Here is a 25,668-nt window from a genome sequence, read left to right as displayed (position 1 = left end):
TATAGCCCACTACGCTCCAGGAAACCAGGCACGTAAAAAGACGAGGTAAATAAACATCTCCCTGTATCCCACAGCAAACTGCTTGGCTGCAGCCCGCTGCCCTGCACAGGGTCCTCTGATCCCGGGGTGCTCTTAAGAGCGCTAAAATCCTCTGCAAAGCCGGCAGCACCCAACGGTGGCCGGAGCAAGTCCCGCTGACACCAGCGGCCCTCAGGGCAGAGTGAGGCAGAAAAAATGGCAAAAAAGGTCAGGTCCAGCGTGTCAGGGTCCCGGCGCATGCAAAGAGCTGTGCTGACCCCGCACTGCCGCGGGCTGCTCTCTGGCAGCGACTCAGGGCCCGGGAGATCAAAGGCAGCCTCCGGCGCCCGGGCGAGCTTTGATCACGGCCCTGCTCCGGCTCTCCGCTTCCTCCGGCCCGGCTCTCCAGGACCGGAGCGGCGCGCTCCTTCCTCACCCACAGCCCCCGTCCTCCTCCTCATCCCAGGCTCTGCGAGTCGGAGATTGCTTTGGGCTCCCTGAATCGGAAAGACCGAAAAGCGACACTAGTCACTTCACGGCTTCCACTGGCCGTGCTCGAAATACTTACAGCAGCCATTGAATTCAGCTGATCGATATAAAACTCTGGCCAGCTGGTGGCTCCTTTATTTTCTTCCTGGTCCTGGAGAGGGGAGAAAAAAAAAAGCAGAACAAAGAAAGCAGATTAGGAGAAACAGCATTAACATCCTCGGTGGTTCACAAACAACCGCCCGGGAAGACCCCACTGGCTGCTGCATTTACAGCAGCGTATGCTCCATTTTCCACATGTTGCATTCACCACTGGTCCTCAAGACATGAGACGACTGTCTGATTTATTGAACTAATATATTTTATATACAATATATGGCCTACGATCTGCTTGCAGCTAAACTCTGTCCCGATTATTCGGCATCAGTCTCATAGCTCTTGGTTTTGGGGAGACAACGTTGCTGTTTTACATACAGATTTTTCTTCTACTGACTTTGTGTGCCCTTAAATAATTGGCTGTACAACCTTGAAGAATGTGCTCTGGGGGAAAAACTGTCTGTTACAAGCCATGAAGACTGAATAAATGTGACATGAACTAGGCTCTGCTCTTGGAGCAGGCCCACAACTTACCAGCATGCTAAGGAGGTCTCTAGACACAACAAACCTCGGAGGTTTTCATTAATATTAGAGAATATATACACGGTAATATCCTGCTTTAAAGGATATCTCCCTCTGGGCTCATGATCTATGGGAGTGAAGGATGCAGATCCTCATGGTCACCTCAGGTCTACAACACTCTGCTGCCAGTGGGACCCAATTCAGGTTCTAGTACATTCTTGCAGGACAGGACCAAAAGACTTCAGAGACCTTGGAAGCAGAGTAAGCTCCTGTTGGCTCCCTGCACTGGAAACACGTGAGGAAGGATGCAAGAGCTGCACACACGTGTGGAAACACCATCCTCATACAACCTTCTTGTTCTGCATCTCGTACAACCTTCAACATCCACCCCTACATGGTGTTAGCACAAACAGACTTGACCCTGCCGTCCAGAAGCTTGTGGCCTGGGGGCAGCTGAGGTGGCAACAAGCTTTCGGTAGCAATAACTCACCCGCTCTCATTAACCACCTTCAAAATTCCCAGCACAATTTGCTGCACAGCACTGCCCTGCTTACCCACCGCCTCGGGAAAGGAGGATGCTCGGCATTTTCCTGACGCTTATCTTGCCAGACACGGATCCTATGAGACTAGGGAATCGGCGGCGCAAGGGCAGCCTGCACTGCAGATTTACTTGGATTTGGGTGGAAGATCATCACCACTCGCACCAAAAAGGGCTGAGTTTGTTAGATACAGCGGGATGCAGAGAGGCCAACCTCCCCCAGTGCTCCAAGGGAGACAGACTTGAACCACTAGAAGCATCACCTCACTAACTTCAAGGTGGTGCTTGAGATGTCTGAAAATGCTCTTCTATCTTGCAATTGCCTGCACAGGTAGGAGACGGACAACCCTCCCTCCTGCTCCCACATCCATGTGTATTACGGATGATGACCAACAGTCCCGTTGACTTCAGCACTTCAAAGGACTAGAGTCCAAATCACGCGCTGTAGTTCAAGAGCTGCAAATGGGAGGCGATCTTGCATCCAAACTCCGTAACCTACAGCTTGCAGGGACGAGAGAACGGAGTTGGCAACAACATTAGATGCATTTTCCTCCCATTGTCACACACGAATGTTTCAAGAGCAGCTAATGGTGAGCAAACACCATTCTCCCTCTCACAGCAATGGAAACTCTGGGATGGAGAGAAGGGAAGTTCACGAGGAGCAACGGAGCCGGTGCCCGGCCAGGCATCTCCTGAACGTGGAATGGGCCAAGATCAGCTCCTTGTCCATCCTTGCTGCTATCCCCAGCTACGCAGAGCCCTTCCTGGATGGAGGTGAGCTGGCCTGGCAATAACTAGATCAAGCCAGGTGAGCAATTCCTGCTGGTTGCACGTGCCCGTGGTAAGGAAATTCTCCCCTCGGAAAGGCTGCCCACTGACAGGCACACATCCGCAAGGCTCAGGTACTTTTAGATTTTAATCTTCTGTAAATCTGCTTAAGTTTAAAGCAAATGAAATAACTCTTCTAGGCAAGAACACTGTATTTAGACCTCCCTGCCCTCTGCTTTATTAGTTTGGGCTGTTCTCCCTTCCTTCTCCCGCCAAGAAGCAAAGTTTTGAATGAAACACTTGATTCACCTTCTCTCAACATTTTTTTTTACACAAATGGGAATAAATAGAGCACAAGACTTTTTTTTTCTGAGATGTTAGAACAACAACTAAAAATGCGTCCTACCCACGCTAGTGCCAAACCTAATAAACCTCAAGGAGCTCCCACTGCCTGCCTCCGTACAGCTGCGAGAGCTGTTAATATTCATGCTCTGCCAATAAGTTTATCCTGGCTCCGAAAGCCCAGAAATACCCCAAAACACGTGTCGCCGGTCACCGCAGCTCACAGCTCTCGACTCCTGGGGACAGCAACGGCCGCTGTCCGTGGCCTCCTGCCCATATCCGTGCAGGAGACAACTGGCCTCACCTTGCCCGAATACTCCTGAAATAGCAGAAAGGCTCCTCTGCCAGCCGGGTTTGCAGCACCGTGTTGGAAGGGGATGGGGGAATGTGGAGGACAGCTCTGGCTGGGGTTGTGCAAGGTGGTGATGCTAGCGAGGACCGTTTTCTGTTGGTGTGGAGCCAGCAGAACACAAGGGGCGGAGGGCCCATGGTGGTACAGGGCGCCAGAACAAGTCCTTATGGAGAGCTCTTCATGCAGGGCTCACCTCTCCGGAGTCCCGGTCCAACCGTGATGCTGCTCCCGACCTTTTCCCAGGCAGGAAAAACAGGCTGCTCTGTCTTCCCTCCACTTTCTCCTCCTCAAAAAACTCACCTCGAGTGAAGGCAGGAGGATGCAGGGGCAGAGGTGGGGACCCAGGACCTCTTGTGGGACACAGCCGGCCTTGGCAGAGCGTCCCAGTGAAGTAATCCCCTCCAGCTCCCCCCCAGGTCCCACCAGCAGCCACGTTTTTGGCCACATTCGTGACTACACAACCAGGACGCTCATCTGCCAAAATCCCGCTCGGCTGCCTGAAAGGATCTCTGCGGGAAAGCCAAGGTTCCCACAGCCCCGGGGGAAACCCAACACCACAAGGAGCTTTGGGGACAGCGATGCTCGCAGCAAAGCCGGCGCTCAGCACAGCGGGTGCCCTCCATCCGGGCCATCCTTTGCCAAGAACACAGCACTAGCAGCACGGACTGCACTGAGCAAGGGAAAAAACGTGGCTTGCTAGGAAACAAAGCGCTAAGAAACCCCCTTACAAGCGCAGGGAGCCAGCGTGCTATCCGTGGCTTGCTGTACAAGCCCCCAGAGCTTCCCAGGCCGGGATTTTGCAGGGAAACACCTGCCAGGGCAGCAGCAAAGCCCGTGACGAGTGTGTCCGCTCCCACACTGCGGGAAGAGGCGCAGGTTGCCGGAGACGCCGTAATCCTGCCGCGCGCCGGCAGCTGCTCAGCACCGCGGCAAAGTGTCCGCGGGGCAACAAGGGGCTCCCAAAAACCAGGGGCGACATCGGTATGGATGGAGCAAGGGATGCCTTTCTGCTTGCACCGGAAAGTTTAATGCGAACCATAATATTTTGCAAGCTATTTGTTATCCCGGGAAACGCAAATCCTTCTGCAGCTGTTCTTTGAGTCCGGGTGGCAGGCTGATTTTGCAGATTTTGCTAATTTTGCTGATTTTGCTAATTTTGCTGGCGTTGTTTTCCTGCATCAGAGGGCAGCTCCTCGTGTGTCACCTACCCGGGTGCCACCTGAGACCTGGGGCTCCTTATGTGCATCCCAAATGACAGAGCCCTTGATGGCAAGTGTCCAGCTGGTCCAGTGGGACTCTCGCACCCGTCGGCATGCGTTGCTGAAAGCAATTCAGCTTTCTGTTCAAAAAGAGAAGTAAAACCGGGTGTAATTGTGCCGATTGCCAGCCCGCAGTGGCCAAAATCCCACTGCACTGAGCAGCCTCGGTGCAGCTGCTCCAGATGTTTGGGGAGACACCTTGCTGGTACGGTGTCCCCAGCTGCAGTGTGCCATGGATATGCACCATAAACATGACAGGGCACGCACGGATGGCAAAGGCCATTAAAAAGAAGGATGTGAAAGCTCCCACCTGCCCACCTCTCCCGTTGGAGCGAGGCTCTGCCACAGTGTGGATCTGCAGTGTGGGAATGTGCTGGGAAAAGCCTCTGGATGAAGATTTTGCGAGTGTCCCTGTGTTTTCCGCTGCTAGAGGCTGCCCTGCACATGTCACCCTCACTATCCTCTCCCCGTGGTCCCCTTGTCCTGGGAGCACCCAGCCTCCTTGGGCCGTGCAGCCCCACGGCAGCACCCACAGAGGTTCTCCTCACCCCCTGGAGACACCTCCGGAGGTCTTCCCACCACGCCGGGATTGCAACCACCTCTTACAGGGAGCCTCCTTCTCCAGCCGAGGCTCCCAAGCAGCTTCCAGCTTTCCGAGCTGGGCACGAAGCTGGGCAGGGTGGTCACCACAGTGGGGACAGCTCATCCCGTGGCACCTGGGACAGCGTCTGTCCCGCCGGAGAGCCTTCCGGAGCGGACAGATGGGCACGAGCACCTGCATCCCGGCACGAAGAGAGGGAACTGTGTTTGTTTGGGCCTGAAAGGAAGCAACAGAGCAAAAAAAAAAAAAAAAAAAAGGTCTCCGGAGGTGGGAGAGGGGGGGGCTGAACAACAAAATGGACTAAACTGCTCATTTATAATTAACATGCTGGATTGTAAATACTTCCCTTCGCTCGGCTCCCTCGGGCTCCTGCATTTCCTCCTGCCACCCCCCGGTTTAAAGCACGGCCTCAATTAACTGCGGCAGAAGCTCATTAGTTCACACGAGCGGCCGGGCAGGGGACGCAGCGTGGAGACCTGCAGCGTGCCCCTAACTGCACCAGCACAGAGTCAGCGACAAGTTGGGTCTTTGCTTTGTCTGGCCTTTTTTTAATATTATTATTATTATTTCTTAAAAAAATCCAGCCCACAGGCGGCCCTGCGCTGCGGTTTGCTGCGAGCTGCTCTTCTAGAGACGGCCGCTCGCTGTAATTACACGCTGCAAAGACCCACGGCCCTTTTCACTTGGCGACATTTGCATCAAAATCCCTCTCCGCCTTCCGGGAAAGGGCCCGGATGAGCTGCCACACACTGGCTTTGTTGCAAAAAATATATCAGGAAACGCCAAAGTTACCCAGCCAACGGCATTCCCTGTGTCCCCCTTCTCATTCCTGGTGTCCCCCTTCTCCGTTCCCACTCTTAGCTCCCTCCACACACCCCGTTTTCCTTCCAGTGACCTGGCAAAAACAACCACGGAATGGGCTGTGACCCAGGCGAGCGCCAGCGCCGCTGTGGCCGCTTTCCCCCTCTCCCGCCGCTCGCCCTCCGGCTGTATTGACGGATACAGCCGCGGCTCCGTCCGTCCCGGTCACGGGAAGCGCATCGTCATCGTCAGCCTCGTTAACAAGCCCCGTCCCGGGCCCCGCGGGGCAGGATGCCTCATTATGAGCGGCTCTGGCAGCGAAGGTCACCCTGCCTCCCTCGTGGACACACATCGGAGCTATCGCTTTGGCTGGAGCAATCCAGCCGTCATCCCACCCTTGATGGCCATCGTCACCCGCTAATTTGTCCACTCGGCTCCCCTAATCCACCCTTCGGCATCCTAATAAACGCCGATCCGCTCTGAGCCGATGGAGAAGGACATCTCTCCAGCAAGCTCCTGCACAAGGGCTGGATAACCCTGGGCTCCTCTCCAGGAGATATTAAGCCTTGGTGACAAACCCAGTGCTTTCACAGCCTGCCTGCCTACCATTTTGGGTGGAATTGCAGGGATTCTGGCTCTCGCTGCCAGAACTGGTCCTTGGGGAGGTGCTCCCTGCCCAGCTGTTCCTATGGACAGCAGCACAGGAGATGCCAGCAGGGATGTTCAAGCACTTTGCACGCCAGGTCTGAGGAGTGTTAAGGTCTTCACACCCGAAGCAGCAGCAGCAGCAGCAGCAGCTCATCTACCCGAGCTCCAGCCTCGTTGGCCAGAGAGAGCAATACCCCCCACTGCTCCCCACGAGCTCCAGGCATCTGCTGAGCTCCTCTGTGTCCTCTTACAGCCACTTGGCTTCCAAATGAAGCTGCTGGCAAGGCTTTTCAGACGTGCACACGGAGCATTGCTTTGGGATGAGCTCTCCGTCTGATCCGACGAGCTCCCGCTCGCTGCATCTGCAGCCTGTGGTGGCGGCGATGGATCTGGAGCTGCTTTGGGGTAATTGCACCCTGGAGGGTGGTTGGCCTGGTTACCCAAACACTTGATGTCTGAATGCACAGAGCTCAGTCCATAGAGGTCTTTTCTGTGGGTAAAACCAAGTGAGAAGGTCCGAAAAGACCAGCTTGCACTAGCCCCCCTCCAAGCAAACATGTGAGAGCCATTAAGCAACAGCACCAGACTTTGGTGATTTACCTCCCTCTTGGGACAACCTGCAGGGCTGGCGTGGACCACAAGAACTTCAAACCCAAAGCAGGAGAGCTATAGCAAAGATTTACCAAGAAACTTCCTCGAGAGGAGGTAGGAACCAGGCAACATCAGCACCCTTAGCACCATTAAATCCCCCTTCTTATGGGAGGAACGCTATTCCTGCCATGAAGATAGAGACTGAGCCAGGATGTACCTACCCTTCTCAATGACACCCCAAAGCTTGGCAGCAACAGGGGCAAATTATCCTCCAAAGTTGTCACAGAATCAGAGAATCATTATGGTTGGAAAAGACCTTCAAGATCACCGAGTCCAGCCGTAATGGACTCGTGTCCTGCAGCTCCAAGGGCCAACGGTGAGAAGGTGCACCCGAACACACAAACACAAGACAACTGATGGACTGACCAGATCAAAGCCCCCTTCATCTACCTGTCACTGAGCTCTCTCCTGGGTTTTGCCAGGTGAACGCTGGCAGAGGTTTTGGCCCACCATAGCCCCCAAGATACCTCTCTTCCAGCTCCTCGGCTTGCAGAGGTGTCCATAGAACAAAAATAAATAAATAATGCAGCTAATGGCAGGTCCTTGCACTCTGCCAAAGGCAATCCTGCTAGTATTACAGCTGCTGAGCAAGGGTGTAATTTAATTGGATTCTCCCCGAGTTGATATCTCAAAGTCCAAACCATCCCATTACAGCACAGACCAGTCCCTTTTTATCCCTTATGTTCACCCTCCCTATTGCCTCTCCTCTACAAACACACACGCGCACTCATACACTTTTCCCAGGGTTTAAAAATTATGCTAACAATAAGCAACTCCAGCCTGACCAGATGCCTCTCACAGTCAGATGGCTCATTGTTTAAAAAGCTCCAGTTTAAAAATCCAGAAAGATTGCGAACAGATGCATTTCTTGGCCAGAGCCTGGGAAAAACCTCGCTGAAACAAAAAGTGTGTTGTGATTGGAACTAAAAAGGGAATTACCTTAAAAGAGGAAAACTGAAAACATTTCCTATCGAAAACTACCCCCAGCCATGTAAACAGCCTGTTTTTTTTTCTTTCCTATCCAGTGAGAAGAGTGAAAATGTCAGCCAGAGAAAATTACATCTGACGTGATATTTCAACCTGCTGCTGCAGGTACATTGGGGATGAAAACAGGCCGGGAAACACTCCACGTTGAGCCCACATGGCTGCAAAGGGCAAGCTGCCAGACTGCTTTTCCCTCTCCTCATTGTATGTCATCCTTGTCCGGTTTTGCTCTCAGGTCTGGTACAGCAGTAAAAAAAAAAAAAGACATAGATATATGTATTTTTAAGTGAAGGAAATAGATATCAGCACAAGCCCCATGAATGAGCCACAGGACAAAGGTGCATGCGGAGCAGGGAGCTGGAAAGCAAAGATCTCTGGAGAGAGAGGGTGGACGGCACAGTTAGACAGGAAAGAGGCCATCTGGCTGGGAAAAATAATATCATTTGAAAATCATTGCTCACTTGCCTATTTATCACTTTTTTTTCCCCTCCATTCTCCCTGCAAAAGCACCATTGCTGCCTGTCCCTGCTACAAAGAATCCCTGATTTTCTATCCGATGCCTGAGAAAACGTTAGGCGGAAAGCTGCCCGCTGCCTGCACCGGGATGTAACACGGAGCAGAGACACGCACCCCGCACCAGCTACGCTAGCGGGTTTGCAGCATCATCTTGCAGAAGGCAACATCATCTGTCATCTCTGCAGGCTGTTCCTGCGCCCCGTGCTGCTCCTGCTCTGGTTTTACAGCTGTTCTGTGCAAGGAGAGAGCTCAGAAAAAGGGGATGGGGGTGAGAGGGCAGTCAGACCCTCTCATCTGCTTAAGCTGATTTTAGCTGCTGGCCCATTCCACAGGGTTATTTATGATGAGCTTCTGCCGGAATGCCACAGTATCCCCCTGTATTTTGAAGAACATAAAAATTATCCAGAGAGTTCCATCTATAACACCAGCTGGCAAGAGTCAAACCTTCTGCAATTAAGAAGTGCTGCTGAATAAGCCTGGTTATTTATTAACTTGCTTTGGAATTTATTAACTTGCTTTGGACTCTGCTTGGGAAAGGCTACCCTGAGTCTCCTGCTTTTCCAGGGAAGTGAGCCCATTTCCTCCAGCCCGAGGTCCAGGCCAAAGAAGCTCTAAACCAGGAATCCTCCTGCTTCCTCCCTGCACTTCATGGGAACATCCCTTCGTGAAGAGCGAGACCTGCAGAGAACAAAGTACTTTGGAATGATGTATGAAGCAAGTCATCATTCTTCTCGTTTTCTTATTTTATTACAGCTGTGGAGAGGGAGGACAACGTCCAGGAAGGTCCTTCTAAACATCTTTAAATCTCTCCCCTGCTCAGAGCGCCACATGGCTGCTGTATTTAATGCAGGCTGCAGCTCCTCTTTGGGTCACGTGCAAGTCTCCGTCACGAGATGCATCTTACGTGTCCAGCCCCCACGGCATCACAAGGGAACTGAGCTGGGAAGGGGCACGGGAGGTTTCCATCCAATCTTCTGCGCCCAGCAGGGCCAGCTCTGAGATCCCACCACGACGCTCAGGGTTTTGGCTGGCCGGATCTTGAGAACTTCCATGGATGAAGAGTTGAAGATGACAAACCCTCAACCCTGCCAAGGGCTGCACTGTTGTTCAGGATGGAAAACTTCCCCCCGTGCTCACACAGCATTTCTAGTCACCATCCCGTTTCCACGGGCCAAGCTAACAGCAGGCTCTCACTGAGCAGAGAAATGAGGAGATGAGGCTGCAGGGAAAGCAATGCCTTCCAGAAAGGGAAATATGCTTTCAGAAGAGTTGGTTTTATGTTATTTCCTCTTGACAAGCATGACAGAGGCCAGGTGCTGCCAGGTCTGAATGAGAACGTGGTCCCTTGCCAGGAGAACCAGCAAAACAATGACTCATTTTGATAACGTTTTGGCAAATCTAGCCTCTCACGAATATATATATATACATATATATATATATATGCACATACACATACACGTACCCATAGTGAAACATCTAGCAGTTGGAGTGCACCCTCTGAAGAAGGCCCAAGAAAGGCTGGCAGTGCCAATGGCGAAGGAGAAGTGCCAGCCATGACACGGAGCGGCCCATGTGGGAGGACCACAGGGGCAGGCATCTCCTCCCAGAGCAGGGGCATCGATGCCAGCTCAGGCCAGCACCTGGCAGGACTTCCCACAACATCACGTCCCGTCTCCCCATCACAGACTGATGTGCCGCATGATCCCTTTCCTTTTGTTTTTAATGGCACCAAGCAGGCTGCTCACTTTAGGATGAAGGGGACAAAGGTTTCATAGAATGAGCGGAGAAAAAAACGTTGGCATTAGGTCCCAGACCACAGCCTTGCTAGTCTCCTAAAAGAAGGCAACTGCTGCTCACTCCAGGTCCCGCTGAGCGCGTCCCCAGCCTGCCAAACTCTTCTATCCCCATCCTGCCACCAGCTGCAACAGGGTTTAGAAAGAGCTGCGCTGCGGTCCTTCCTTTCACTGCTCTGGATGGTGGCTTGTGGCCACCAGGCTCTCCGACTGCCCCTGGGAGCACTTGGGGACACCACAGCCAGCAAGACAAGAGGGAAAGGAGAAGATGGGAAAAAGCTAAACACTGGGAATACTCCAAATTGGGACTTTCTGGCTCCAAGCATTGAAGCACACCTGTTTTAACAGCTTCTTTCCAAAAGAAATCATCTTAATGGCTCTCCTGCCATTGCCCCAAGTCAGCCCTCACCCTGAGCTACAGAAGCCCAAACACTTTGGTGCCCAATTTGGTGCCATGCTCGGGGTGGTTTGTATTTATAAAACAAAGCATCACACAGGCAAGATTTCCCATAAGCTGCTGATAGCCTTAAATGCTTCTTTTGTGTGCTAGTTCTTAAACGTGTTCATCACGTGGCAGCAGGACTGCCTCGAGCCTGCCCGTACAGAGAAGTGTCCTCCAATGCGCGTGACCTCGGGGTCCCTGGTGACACTACCTGCTAGGGAATCCCTTGGTGCCAGTTCACTCGATTTCACCTGAAAAGCAGCACGGGAGCATTTGTCTCCCCTGCAAAAGCCCTGGCAGCAAACGTCCTTCGAAGCAGCCAGCGGTGCTGCAGCGTGCTGATGGCTCCACAAGCAGGGCTGCGAGCGAGCAGAGGGACACGGATCGTGAGGTAGGAACCATAGAATGCTTAAGGTTGGAAGGGACCTCTAGAGGTCATCTAGTCCAACCCCTCTGCACACGCAGGGTCACCCAGAGCACAGGGTGGCATCCAAGCGGGTTTTGAAGATCTCCAGAGAAGGAGACTCCACAACCTCTCTGGGCAGCCTGTTCCAGTGCTCTGGCACCCTCACTGTTAAAAAATTTTTCCTTAAGTTCATGGGGAACTTTTGGTGCTTCAGTTTGTGGCCATTTCCTCTAGTTCTGTCCGTGGTCACCAGGGAATAATGGTGGCCAGCCCCATCCTCCTCACTGCCTCCCTTGAGGTACTTCTAGACACTGCTCAGGTCCCCTCTCAGCCTTCTCTTCTCCAGCTGAACAGGCCCAGCTCCCTCAGCCTCTCCTCGTAGGGCAGATGTTCCAGGCCCCTGATCAGGCCCTCCTTGATTGGTCCTTGGATGGGCACATGATTCAAAGACTCTGGAGAAGGCTGAAGGGGAGATGAGCAGCTCCTTCCTTTAAAAACACCCCAAATCAGCTCCATTTTTAAAAAGTCACAGGGTCTGCGCAAGTCCCTTGGAGAAAAGGAGAAACGCTGGTCTCATCTAAACACTACCCCAGGAGATTAGATAACACATAAGCCTTGTGCACGATAATAATTACATGGCTCTGAGTGATTTAAGTCGCTGTTGTCTCCGCTTATGGCTACGCTCATCCTACAGACGCTGATGAACCAACATCTTCTACCCATTTTCTTGCTGATTAAGAACAGCGCCTGTAATTTGTTAATGCCTCTTCTCCCCTCCGACGGAAATCTCGGGCACGCCAGGCCTCGGGATAACAATAATACATAGATTTCGGGGGTATTTACGAGAGGCTTAAAAACCTAATCCTACATGAGCAAGGTAAGCCTGCTCCTGGCCTAAAACAAGGCTGGAAAATCTGGTGCCATTGCTACGGCAGAAGAAAACAGGGATTAATAACAGTGAACACGCTTTGAGCGGGGCCAGGCAGCCACAAGCGTTTCAGAGCCAACTCGTGCAGCAGGATTATACAGGGCCCCAGCAGTAATTAGGGAATCGTGGGCATTTCCCCACCAGGGACCAAGGAGAACCTGCGAGCTTCAGCTCCTGGTGCTCCTGAGACCTCCCTCGCCCTGCTCGCTAGGTCTAGCACTTTTCCCCAGGGCAGCAATTCCTGCAGGATCTCTGCGGCCCTACACGGGAGGGAAAATAAATCCCAGCACCATTTGCAGTGGGTTAAAAGCAGCCCTGCAACTCCCCAGGGTATGGGCTCCTTGGCAAACACAGCGGAGGGAAAAAACCTTCACTTTCCTCAAAAAATAGAACTATTAGGGGTGGGTAAGCACTGGCTAAATAGAGACCTTGCTCTCAGGAGAGGGAGAAGGGCTTGTGAGCCCTCAACCACGAGCCCAGCACTGCCAGGGGTCAGCCCAGCCTGATTTTTGACCCTGTCAGAGGTGCCTGGGATGGGGCTAGGGAGCAAGAGTCCATCACGTGAGGAGCAAGTTCATGGGCTGGTTATGTTGCATGTCCCCAGAAGCAAAACTGAGCAAGCCAAGGAGGCTGCTGGCTACAAGACAGCGAAAGGCAGCACCGTAATGACAAACCCATCCACAGGGGCCACCTGCATGTCAGGGATACACCTGGGCTTGTATTCATCATCTGGGCTTCTACCCAGCAGCAGAAATCTCAATTCTCACCCTCTTTCTAAAGGACTGCGTGGATCTCTGTCTCCACAACCAGCTTTAGGAAGGTCTTTTTCAGTTTGAGAAATTCAGTAAGGGCAGCATCACACCCACATTCACCTGTTCCAGACACAGGTCAATAGCTTTACCAGGAGGTAACACCTGCCTTGGTCTTTTATTGGTGTAGCTTCAATTACATCCATGAAACTGGTAACTCTTCGGCACTGTAAAGGTGATACAACGTCATCCTAAAAGCAGTTCAGCCACAATGGACCTTCAGTCTCACTTGGACCACGTTCTCCTGTCTCACCTTCAGTTACCTCTGCCAACACCACGCTACAGGAGAAGCTCCTGCTGGCCTTCAGCAACCAGTATTCACTTTTATGTCATGCCCAGAGAAAAGCAGACTGCAGCAGGAGAACCAAAAGGATGCCCAGTGATATTTAAAAAGAGCAAATTGGAAAGCCAGCCGAGAGCCACGCTTTTGCACAGCCTGTAATTAGGGCTGTGGAACTCCCTGCCGCAGGAAGGGCTGGAGAGCCGGCGTGCGGATAGCAACGCGCTGAGCCAAACAGCAACGGCAGTTTGGAAGGGACCTGAAACCTCTGGTTTCGCTCAATCACTAACTAATATAGAGTTGGATGGAGCCCAAGGCTCCAAGAAACGGGTTGCAGCATCTTTCCTGGAAGGATCGGTGTTCAGGGCCGCAGGGATGCACGGCCCCTCGGAGCTGCACCCGGATGAGCCCCGCGCTGACCCCAGCGTCAGGTCAAGGCAGCGAGTTCTCATCACAGGGCACAGCAGCTCTTCCGAAGGAGCTGCCCTTGTGGAAGGGCTGGAGCGGGGCCCTGAGCCGCTCCCTGAGGTTTGGTGGAGGGACAGATCCCCATGTGGCCGCACTCGTGCCAGCAAGGCCGGGCAAGGAGAGGATTTCCAGCGCATGGAAGAACATGGCCCTTGCTGACCACCATGGGGACACCAAGATGGCCCAACACAGGTGTCCCCTACCACTTTAAACGAAGGAGCTCAATGGGAATGCATCCAAGTTTTGCAGATGTGATCACAAACATGTGGGCTGGGTAGGAAGATCTTCCTCATCACCAACCTTTCCCCAAGACCTCCTGCACTCCAGGGAATCCACGCCCTTCTGGGAAGCCCCATATATCATTTGAGAAGCCCAACAGGTAGTCACGTCCCATCCTACTTCTTTCCTTCCCACAATCTGGAAGGAACAAGCAAGGAAACCGACACAGAGCAATCACTTACTTTCTTCTTGCTGCAGTAGATCTGCCATTTCTTCTCCGCCGGCAGTGCAAACATCGCTTCTCTGTGCTTGTCTGTGAGGTCAAGTTCATCCTGAGAAGGGGAAAAGAAAACACAAAACACGCACCATGAGTACAGCCAGCAGCAACCGTGCAGACACAGCCCCCCTGACAAGTGATATAGATCAGCGAGGGGCCTCGACAAGGCCACGGCCACGACAAGGCCACGGCCACGAGGCATCGCCCCTTGCCCTGTGGCTATTGATTTGTCGGGGTCAATAGCACTGATTATCACCCTGTTATTACTGACCGCTCTCTGACTCCTGCGCCACAGCTGCCTGGCGAGAGCAAGCAGGTCTGCAAACCGTTCTGCATAGTTCCTCGCAGGGAGCGCCTTAATTACAGCTAAAAAAGGCAGGTATTTTAGAAAGGACACCCATGAAGTCAAGCTCCCCATGCATTACAGCAGCCAGAAAGGTAACTTTATGGAGTTAAGAGCTCTAGATGATAGATCACATCTAAGATAAGCAAAGGCAAGAACAGTTCAGTTTGGACCCTTCTTTTTAACCACCCTTAATAGCCGCTTCATCACCGAGGAGCCCAGGTAAACCAGGATGGCTCCAATACCAACACCCTTGTCACCAAAACCCTCTGGCCACAAATGCTCCTACGGCAGCAGGCATCATCCCCCACCCCAAATCTTGGGACCAAAGACCCAAGGAGATCCCTGTTGTCTCTCAGACCCATTTTACAGGCCAGACAGGCAGCAGAGACACGCAGAGACCTGCCCAAGCCCATGCAGGAAGCCTATGGCTTTTGCTTTGTTTTCCGATATTTTAAAACACAAAGTGCTTTTTCCTAATACCCGCAGTTCAAAAAAATCCATGCCCTCTCTGCTAAAACTGTACTATGTGGTACCTGGCAGAGATAAAGCTGTTTCCTGATTAAGACCTTTGTTGGTTTATGTGAGTTTTTTTTCTTTAAAGAACACATCCATTTTCGACTTTCAAGTCGCGGTTAGATCCGTGCCCTCCACGGGGATGCCTGGGCGTTATCAAAGCATCACTGCTTCCCGTTGCTAGATGTAGGTCAAAGCTTTTATCAGGGAACGCACTAAATAAAACACCCAGGCGGGGCTGGGAGGCTCGTTTCAAAAGCCAACATTGATCCTACGCCCATGGATGTCTCTTAAAAAAGCCACCACTGGTGACAGCCCTTCTGCTGGTGGAAGCCTTGACGCAGCAGCGGGAGCGCTGCAGACCTGCTGTGGCCTCCAGCCAACTCATCACGTGCAGCCAGTGGATTTAATTAAGAGGATCCCTATTAAAAATTACCAATTAATTCCACCAACTAAAAGAAAAACTCCCACACAGAGACTCATTACAGCGAATATTATCATCTGAAGTGGTTATGCTGGTAGGCACTGGTACCCGAGGCACAGAGACGGGCTCCATCTGGCAAAGGCTGAGAAGATGCTTATGGAAAAGACGGGTCCCTGCATCATCAAGCCCACGGACCATGAAGAAATTCAGCTGGTCCCATTAATGCTCAAATTGCATCCAATACGGATCAGTATCCACGGAAAGGAGCCTTCGGCTATCCGGTAAACCGAGCGGAGGGTGCTCCAGCACAGCACGCGGCCGTGGGGGCTGCAGAGTCCGGAGCATCTCCGAGCTGTTGCTGTCCGCCAGCTCCCCCGCGCATCCACTTCGGATACAGGTTTCACTTCCCAGGGAGATCACCCCTCCAAAGAAAGGTGTCATGGAGCTTCTGCAATCCCTCCCGCTCCGAGGAGCTTTGCCTGTTTCTCGCCGTTCTCCCCCCATAGCGACCGACTCTTCAGACTGATGTGCAAACAGGCTTCCCTGCTCGCAGAGCACAGCTGACATTTGTGGAGCGCCGAAGCCGCCTTCCAGGGCAGCCGCTGCAACCAAAACGCTTCTGCTGCCATAATACAGACATAGAGAAAAGAAGCGAGGCACGAGAAAGCTCTGTTTTACTCCCTTTGGGCCCAATGCTTCTATTCGATGAGCTGCTCAGACCTCCCAGCTCTGCTCCTGCCCCCGCTTTGCATTTTCTTTGCAAAAGCCATCCAACAAGAAGATATATTACACACCATCTAGCTAAAAAGCAGGCTGTTTAAACTCGGCTCTTTGGAAAAGGGCATGTGAGGGAGGACGAGGATCCCATGCTAAATATTTACCACTGCCTTAAGTGTTGCCCCAGTCTGGCTGAATACAGGAAAACGCTGTCCCTGTGACCCAACTTCCATGGCCCGTGAATTTTCATTTCAGGCATGGAAGCCGCATCAGTACACATCTGTAGTTAGACTCCTAGAAAAACATTTATCGAAACCTTCCAAAAAAAAACCCACCCCCTAAAAAAACTTGCGCAGAACTGAAGATTTATTACCCAAGGAGAAATATAAACTGAGCTGAAGCCTAAGCAGGAGTAGGAATGAATAAAGCAGAAGGACGTGTTCGATGTGGCTGCGTGACAAGGTGCAAACACATCCGAAAAGGGCGCAGAAATTCTTCGCAGCCTCACGCAGAACATTTCCCTTGCCCAAGTTCCAACATGTTCAGTCATCGCAGCCCTGCGTTATTCAGAAACACCCACCTAATGATATCTTATGGGATGCTTGAGAGCTGTTTAAGCAAACACGGTGGGGCAACCGGGGAGTATGAAAATCCTCCTAATCAAACAGTGACTAATGACTGTTATTTCAAGCAGTGAAAGCAACTGAACAGCCAAAGATCAGGCTTGTGCTGTTACGTGTGGGTGTGCAAATCCCTGCGCCCACCTTGCCAGACTGGAGGAGTCCCTTACTGTCACCGATGAGCACCTCAGCGGCCCCACACAGGCTGTGGTCCTTCCAGCGCCAGGAGACGAGCTGAGGATGGGAAGATCGGCTGTTTTCCAGGCATTCCCCGTCCGCCAAAGCCTTGTGCAATTGCTCAGTGGAGTCCTGGCACCGCCGAGAAGCTGGGTGCAGCCTCCAACCCAACGCGCCTCCAGTCAATAACCATGAACTCAATGAGCTGATTCTAACCCACAATTAACTGTAAGGCCTGTTTTCAAGCACGCAACGGCCAAGGGGAAGAGTGAGAAGACAACCGGGCATGTTGGGTTCCCTCCTGCCCCAATGAGCACCCAGAGCCCCCGCTGCTCTGCCCCTCCGCACCTGGCCTGCTCCCAGGGCCAGATTTGCCAACTTTGCCATTTTTAAGCATTCTCTTGGAAGCAGGTCAAAGGCACGGAACATAACAGCTTCATTTTGCTACTAAAAGGAAGTCTCTGCCCAGAGTGTTTTTACTGGAAAGAGATACGCTGCTCTTAAATATTTATCCCGTACAGTTAAACTATTAACCTTTAGATCAGGAAACGTGTTTCCACATTAAATCTCCATTTGAATACGCTTCCAAAAAATTCATAGTGGGGATCTCATTCTAACTGTTTAAATGCTATTTCTAGGAGGTAAAATATATCCGTGATTTGCTTTGCTGATGGCTCAGAGCCCTCTGCCCAAGCCAAGCAAACTTCCTCTTCCTTCCGTGCATGATGTGAGCCTCCAGTGAATGCAATTACACATTGCCCACCTAAAGCCACCTTAGAAATATGTGATCTTGGCTCAGCATGGTGTAGGCAAGACCCTAAGGGTCAAACCTGTATTTTCGCCCTGCCCTATACTTTTCCCTTGGAAGACCTAGGGTGGTTCTTCTGGAGATGTTCACATTGTCTGTAGCTCCTTGTGGGCTTCAAGCACACCGGTACTTGCAGTCCCTACAGCAGTGGCATCACTGCAGCGGTTGAGGTGACTCCTCCAGGACACCCTAGTGCAGGGTGTCACCCACATCCAAGCAGGTCCAAAAGATGGATTCAGGGCGGGTGATTCGAATCCCATCGCTAGATGAGGCCGAGAGCCATAGCTATTGCTCCTTCCCTTCCCAGACAGAGCTGCAAACTCCCATGCCGTGTATGAACACGCTCTGGAGACGGCACAGAAGGAGGCAGAGGCATCACTGAGAAACCCAGGGCAAAGCCGGGCGAGCGAAAGGGCTGCCAAGGAGCCCTGCTCTTCATCAACGTAGGGACGGGGGCAGCTGAGCCCGAGCTGGAGAGCTCCTCCAAGCAGGTGGTTACTCGGAGGCTTCACCGACGCGCGCTCGCCAAAAACATCCAATTCCATCAGTGACAGCATCGGCCGGGCACCGAGTCAGGAACAGCCCCGCACTGGGAGAAGCCTGGAAAGACGGAGGCCGAAAAGACAAGGAGGGAGAGGAGCAGAGCCTGACCTCGCTGCAAGCAGAACCGCAGGCAGCGCTCACCATTGCATGGCCTCTTCATGGAGCAAACGCCAAAGTTCTGCTGGGAGAAACGTTTGCAGAACGGGCAGAAAAGGCATGAAAACGCACATTAATCTGGCCATGGGCAGTGCAGGTTCTCACAAGCATCTTCAGCATGCTCAAAGCCACCAGGAGGGGACAGGAGGCCACACGGGAGAGGACGAGCCACCAGCACAACTGCCACTGTTATCTTCACACTTTTACCCAAGTCACTGGTTTTCCCATTCACAACCCCCAGATCCTACTCTCCCCCGTAAAAATCTGCAAAAAGCAGCTAGGGACTAAACTCATAATCAAGAGACAATTCCCTGTACAGGGGACTGCATCTATAGTTTGAGTATCCGTAACACACGGAGGAGACTGAGAAGAGGGGGGAAATTATGTCATTAATGGCCATAATTGAAATAAAACACCATGAAAAGGTTGCTGGTTTGGAGCCTATACATACATGTATAAATGTGCATATGTATACACATACACACACATATATACACATTCATACATATATACACTCACAGATCAGGTACAAAGGAAGACCCAACTAGATCAGTAAATGGACAACACAGTGAAGAATAAGTGAATTTGCTCCCAAAGGATGGATGCCCAGAGCTGAAAAACTTCTGTATAAGGCCTACAAGGAGACCAACAAGAGGGCAACACATCAACAACAGTGTCTCATCCCCTCAGAATAATGCCTGAGAGATCCAGATTGCTTAAAACAAGGAAAAAGTGGCAACACTTTTTGGCAACATGCGGCATCAACCAGCATAGCACAGGAGTTAACAAAAAACCTGCCTGCTGAAGCTTGCATCAGCTTCCTTGCCAGGGTCCTGTCACTTTTTCTCTCTCTTCCAGGCATTCTTCTCCAAGTTCATCCATGTGATCTACCCGAGCATGCTGCAGTGTCAAGGGAAGCCGCAATCAGCATTTTTCCCTCTGTATCTCCTCTAATTTTCCTCTGAGCAAACGCTGCCGAGCCGACCGGGTTGACTGACGCTGCCCGGCTCGACCCGGGTTTGCAGCGGCGCACAGCAAACCTCAGCTCGATAACCGTTCTGATTGCACTTGCTATTTTCTTTTTAAGTTGTTTTCCTAAATAAGCACGCTTAGTAATCAGTAACCGGCCTTGCATGATTATAGGCAAGTAAATATGGCCTTCAGCTGCAGTCTGGTAATCCATTTTGCAAAGCAGGAGGAGCTTCTCTATCTGTAATGCATATTTAGGAGGCTGCAGTTCTCAGCATGTGCACATTTAGTTTTACTCTTTGTTTTCAGTAGGAAGGTAGTGAAACAAGTCTTCTATTTTTAGTACTAAAAACACCTTCCCTCCAGCACAAACCTTTTCATCCCTAGTATGCAGGGAACTTAAAAACAACAACAAAAACAGCCCTGCAAACAAACCAACCCTAGCCAGTAGTATTACTACACTCTTTTTCTTTATTCATGACAACTGCCAGCTGGAGTTATAGCAGACAAACAAAAATCAACTATTTGTTAATGAATAGGCACCCTGGATACAGCAGCTTTTATTAATTTTGCCTTTATCAATCAATGTCTTTTTTTCTCCTAGAGGAAGCATTGTTCACAGCAAGGGGATGAGCAAACAGCAACACGGAACCACAACCTCGGAGTGTTCAGCACGAGTAATCTCCTCATCCCACATTTAATTGTTAGGCATTGATCGGAACAGGAAAGACCCCAATCCATCCTGCTCTGCAGCCTTCAGGTATTGACCTGGCCTCACTGCAGGGATGTAAATGAAATATGTATCCATCCCTTCTTCTGCAGAAGGGATTAGAGCCATCGATATCTGATTTAGCTCTGCAATAAACTCTCGCTCCAGCTGTTCAACATTCCCATCAGTTCAGCTGTTTAGTTAATTCATTTAGTTAATTATTTCAATAGGCTCAAGTAAGTCTAGGTCTCAAACGGGCTCACAGTCCAGTGCTAAAACATTTTAGAAAAGAAATTTACACTTCAGTTTTTCAGCCTTTTTGCTCATAACATACCCCCACCACTGCAAACGCACATTTCTTTTATTGAGCTTTGCCTTTTACGACCCTTTCACCAACATCACCTGCGAAACCGTTCCCTCAGTTTAATTAAACGCAGAGCATTTTTCCAGCCTGCATTGCTGTACAAAGCGCCCCAAAGCGAGACCCGCGTTGAGCTCAGCTGTGTGATCTCAGCTGGGCTGTCAGAGCGGGTTTTGCGGTCGCACGCAACCCCTGAAAGCAGCGACAAAAAGACCTAGTGGCCGATTATCCCGCATTGTGAGACCTAAAACGCGTTAAATTCAAGCCAAGCTGGGCATGACCACCCTTCGGCGGGTGCATCTCATGCCACAATAAAGCCCAGAATTGCCAAATATATAACAGCAAGGCTCCAGATGTGGATGTCACATGTATATATGCATGAGGGTGTATATATATATATATTTTACATATATATACACACACATACCCAAACACAAAGAAGCAGCTTTGAGTATACAGACTCAAAGAAGCAGCTACCTTTTCTTTTTAATCAGTGTTCAGGTACCACCACTGCTGACCTTGGTGGAAGCTACTGCAGTTTCAAGTCAAGCCCATGTGCAAAGTGCAGTTTGGGGCATTTCCTGCCCCATAACGACTGCCCAAGAAGTCCCACACTTACAATATTGCATTGTGCCGATCTGGAACTTCCTAGAGCTTGAGGCAGGGCACCTCTCACTGCGATTAGAGGCTACAAAGCCCCACGCTGACTTGTTTCCACTATCAGAACTATCTGTTTCTAGGACTGTTTTATTGGGTTTGGGCACTTCCACAATCCCAAGGTCATTTTTAAAAATTTGAGCAAGGACAAAGCAGAGAGTCACTGCGGAATGGTGCAATTTCTTACCAAGATTTAACTTCCAGCAAGATGCTGAACGCAATCAAGCACCAGATGGGTTCTAAACATACTGATTTTTCTCATGTTTAACCCGTATCTTTTTTTAAGTTGAGCTCCAAGGCAAGGATATTTTTCGTATGAAGAAACACAGTTACTCCTTTCCATATCACTGATTTGCTGGTCATCCCCTCTGCAAAACCTTTGCCTTTACAGCAAGCACATAGAAAAATATCTGCTAAAAGCCTCTTGGTTTTGGGTGATGCCAGGGAAGCAAAGCTAATCCCACCTCTTGGTCTCCTCTTTTACAAAGCACGAAGTGGAAAGCACTTAGCAGGTAGACCATATAATTTTTCCACTTTAGCTATACTTTTCATTGAAACAAAGGGTTTTCTTATTTGCTTTCCACCTTGGGCTGGGGCTCACACTGTGCTATAACGCAGTTCCTTCATAAAATTACTAGTCGAAACAGCAAGGCCTTTAAACTAAGGCAAGCCCACATGCTGGCTTGCAGTCAAAACAGATACTGCAATTGCACAAACGCTCTGGCTGGAATATACTGCTCCTCGGTGGGTTATACCATTCAAGCCTGCAGAACACGTGTGGGCAGAAAATCCTTGCTTGCTCGCCGAGCAGGCGCGCGACTTCGCTATCAGATGCCTACCTCCCCAAACATATGTTGAAGAGATTATCTGCAAAGGTGTAAAACCAGGAGGTGCCGAACGCCAGCGCCGTGACTGACAGCCCGAGAGGTGCGAGACGAGCGAGCAGGAGGGCGCAGCCCGCGGCTGCAGATCGCGGGCACCGCGGCGCGAGCCTCTAACGAGCAGAAAGGCCTTTGTGTGGCACGAGGTTCCCCACACAGTGAGTTAATAAAGCAGACGTTACCGAATCGCCTAGTTTTTCCTCATTAAAAATGATTCGTAAGGGTGAGGGAGGACGGTTGTGGGATAGGGCGGTGGGACGGGGCTCAGCGCACAGTGCTGCAAGCGCTCGGCCCTGGAGAGACCCCGTGGCTGAAATGGGGCACAAGGGGCTATCAAAATTGTATTTTGTCTAGGTGCACGCTTTTTCTGTGTGTGTTGATACAGCAGAAGGTGGCTTGGGCCATTATTTAATGATTTCCAAAATCAAGAGCATTTAATAATCCTAATAATGCAAAGGCCAGGTGGCAAAACCAACAAAACACCTCTCAAATCAGTTGCACTGTAAGCACAAAATGTAAAGCTTTGCTTTGCAGTCAATCCTTCAGCTGTTGCCTAAAAGCCACATTGTCATGCAAGGCAAAAAGCATCGTGCTTTCTCCTCCTTGGATCAGAAACCAACGGAGGGGAAAGGAAAGCACGTTACTTACATCCCTATGTAAAACTGGATATGGCCGTAACGAATTCCCTCCTTGCTGCGGCTGCTCAGGAGATACTTGAGGCTCATGTGGGTGCTGCTCGTAAAGCTGGGTGAAAGTCCAGGTTCAGAGACACCCTTGTCCCAGCACCCCACATCATCTCAGCTGTAAACAAGCCACCCAGCATGGAGCATCTCAAGGGAACGCAGAGTGAATCCTCGTGACTTGAGATGCTATCTGCTGCAAATGGTCCTCATCCAAAGAGCAGCTCTCTTGCCTCTGATAAAGTCCCTTCGTTGCCACAGGGACAGCAAAAACAAACGCCTGAATAATATAAACTGATGGTAACTATTTTTTTCCCCTTCAGTCTCCCGAACTCCAGCTACTTCATAAATCTGAACAGAGCGACAGAGCAGACTTCCATGTCAGGGGAGGGGAAGAAATAAATCACAGCACTTGAGAGAACATGTGTGAATATCTCCCCTCCAGCAGATCCCCACTCGATGTGGTCACAAATAATGTGCAGCATCAGCCGTTTGACATCTTCCACGCACGAGCCTTCCTCCAGAGCCCGAAGGGGCTGCGGACACTGCCGAGTTGCCCTCTGCAAGTGTCCAAAGCCTGATGGCTGCCAGGAACCGGAGGAGAGACTGGAGGAAGATCCTCTCTGTACCTGCTCTGGCTTTCTAGCCTGTTACTAAAAACTGGCTATTGCACATCCCAGGCAGGATACGGGGTGAGATGCATGGCTGCACTCACTTCTTCTGTGTTCCTAAAGAAAAGCAGGAGGGGAAAAGGGATGCCTTGCTCTCACCAAAGCACTGAGAAGCCCCACAGGGACCAGCAAGTGGTTAATTCCTAAAAAGTCTAACTCACCTTCCAAACTGCTTCTGAGAGCACTCAGCTCTCACCAGCTGCAAAAAAAGAAGAGTCAAGGCCAGTCTCTGATCTTCTACAGCAGCTGCCATCAGCTGCTCTGAGTAAGTGATCACACCAGCATCTCCAGGGCATCTCCAGGTGCCAGGCAGCATCTGGCACTTCGTTTCAAGGGTCAGGAGGCCACCTGCAGGGTGCTGCTTCACGTGATGCTCCCAGGTGCTAGGATGAAGGCAGGTTGGACCCTTCTCCTTCACCCCTGCAGAAAGCTTCACTGAACACAGTAATGGCACCACATGCCCGGGGGAAGCAGGGACGCACGGCCTAGTGCCCAATATCTGTAACTCCTTTTCCAAAATGAGTCCTAAATCTAATTCAAATGATTTCAAAGAAGGCAAGAACCCAATGGGAAATGGTTCCTAGCTCAACCTGCAGCTAAATTTAGGTGCAGCTGTGGGCTGTTATCGCAACTGCTGCTGTGGATTAAGCTGGAGACACCAGCAGGGACCAAAGCCCCAGCACATCATCCTTCCTATCCATGTTGCAAGTTGGGCACTTTTTTACTGTCTAATCTGCTCATGCAGATTAGATACAAGCCTGGAAATGGCCAAACAGATGCAGGGTAGGCCCAAAATCCCAGGAAGCTGGTAGTGCCTCCCTGTGCTCCTCTGAAGCACAGGACCAACGTGGGTGCTACACACCAGGATGACAAGCCTGCTGTGTCCTCTAATAAGGATGTAAAACACGTGTGCAAAGGTGTCCGGTTCCTCACCCTCCTTTCAAACAGACCCCAGCACTCCTGGGTCTGACCCAGTGAATGCCTGGACTCACTCTGACCTTTCCTCATCAACCCATTCAACTCCCCTGAGTCGCCACCCAGCCATGAAGCGCACGTCCCGCGGGGCTGACACGCACCGCCACACACGGAGCGCTTCATTAAAAACCTCACAAGTGACAAGGAGCGTTAAGCAGCTCTAAAGGACATCAGTCATTCACCCATCTGGCAGAAAGCCTGGGCGCAGGCCGAGAACAGAGCGGCTCGTGACGGCAGGAGCTGCCATATGGCGCCATTATGCGTCTCCCCGCGAGGGCCGTCCCGTAGCACTGGGGAAGGCCTCGGCCTTTGAAGAGACGCCGTATTGTGAGCCGGGGTGCGCGGGAGCCTCCTGAAAGCGGCCGTGGCAGATGGCACGGCTTTGTTCCCGGTGCTCGGAGCAGCGGATACCCCCCTCGCGTGGCTCCGATGTCCGTGGTCCGAGCACGGCGAGCGCTGGCCGAAGCCCTTGCGGGACACGGGACAAAGAAAAGTTTCTCAAAAGGGGTCAGTGCCCCCTTGAGTGACATCCCAATAATGCTCGGATGAAAGCCTGGCTTGGATAAAAGGTCATTTGACCTCGGGGCCAAAAGCACAGGAAAGGAACAGGCTTCTCTGGGAGGAACCAGAGATGATGCCTTGACCAAAGTAACGGTATTTGCATGTTCCTGAGGCAGGGAAAGCAGCGGGCTGCTAGGTATTCCCAGCCAGGACGGGATGTATCTTCCTCGCTATCCAGGTTGCAAGTTGGGCACTTTTTTACTGTCTAATCTGCTCACGCCTGGGGCTGGACAAGAAACCAATCCCCTTTTTCGTTCCACCTGAGAAGTTCTTGGAGACTATCAGCATAAAAACAAATCTTTTTGGCAGAAGCTGGAAGTCAAGTAGATACAATCCAAAGTATCCAGAGGGCAGCCCATACAATACAGGCCAGGAAGGTGAGTTGAACTTTTATATGACCAGGCCTTGGAGAGACCAACGCTGCTCTAAAACCATCTGCACCCGCTCATTCTCTGCCCTTTGACCAAGGCCGTTACTGATCAGTTATGCTAAGGATGTCATGCAAACAAGCACATTTTTAAAAATACCCTAAACCCAGAGAATTTTTCACAAGATGGATTGAAAGAGAAGACTTTGCTCTCTGAAGTGCACAACAGCACAGGACGTGCAGAGCAGAGAGCTTGCTGCACTCAAGCTTCTTCTCCATGTGCCAACCAAATTCCCTCACTGTGTCCCAGCACAGCTGGACAAGCACTG

General features: G+C 51.2%; 1 protein-coding gene across 1 annotated transcript in view; it reads right to left on the bottom strand.

Annotated features, from left to right (window-relative positions):
- The window catches only part of DAAM1 (dishevelled associated activator of morphogenesis 1), an 86,642-nt gene that overhangs the window by 23,843 nt on the left and 37,131 nt on the right, over positions 1–25,668 (bottom strand). Inside the window, exons 4-5 of the mRNA XM_088539328.1 lie at positions 14,170–14,259; positions 587–658 (exon numbers count right to left, since the gene is read on the bottom strand). Of these exons, the coding sequence (XP_088395454.1) occupies positions 587–658; positions 14,170–14,259 (162 nt within the window). The remainder of the gene's footprint in view (positions 1–586; positions 659–14,169; positions 14,260–25,668) is intronic.

This window comes from Tinamus guttatus, unplaced genomic scaffold (assembly GCF_059628265.1).
Source record: "Tinamus guttatus ecotype Peru unplaced genomic scaffold, ASM5962826v1 Tinamus_guttatus_pri_ptg000048l, whole genome shotgun sequence".
NCBI classification, from domain to species: Eukaryota; Metazoa; Chordata; class Aves; order Tinamiformes; family Tinamidae; genus Tinamus; species Tinamus guttatus.
The sequence above is the reverse complement of the archived record's forward strand: the minus strand, read 5'-3'. Positions and strand labels throughout refer to the sequence as shown.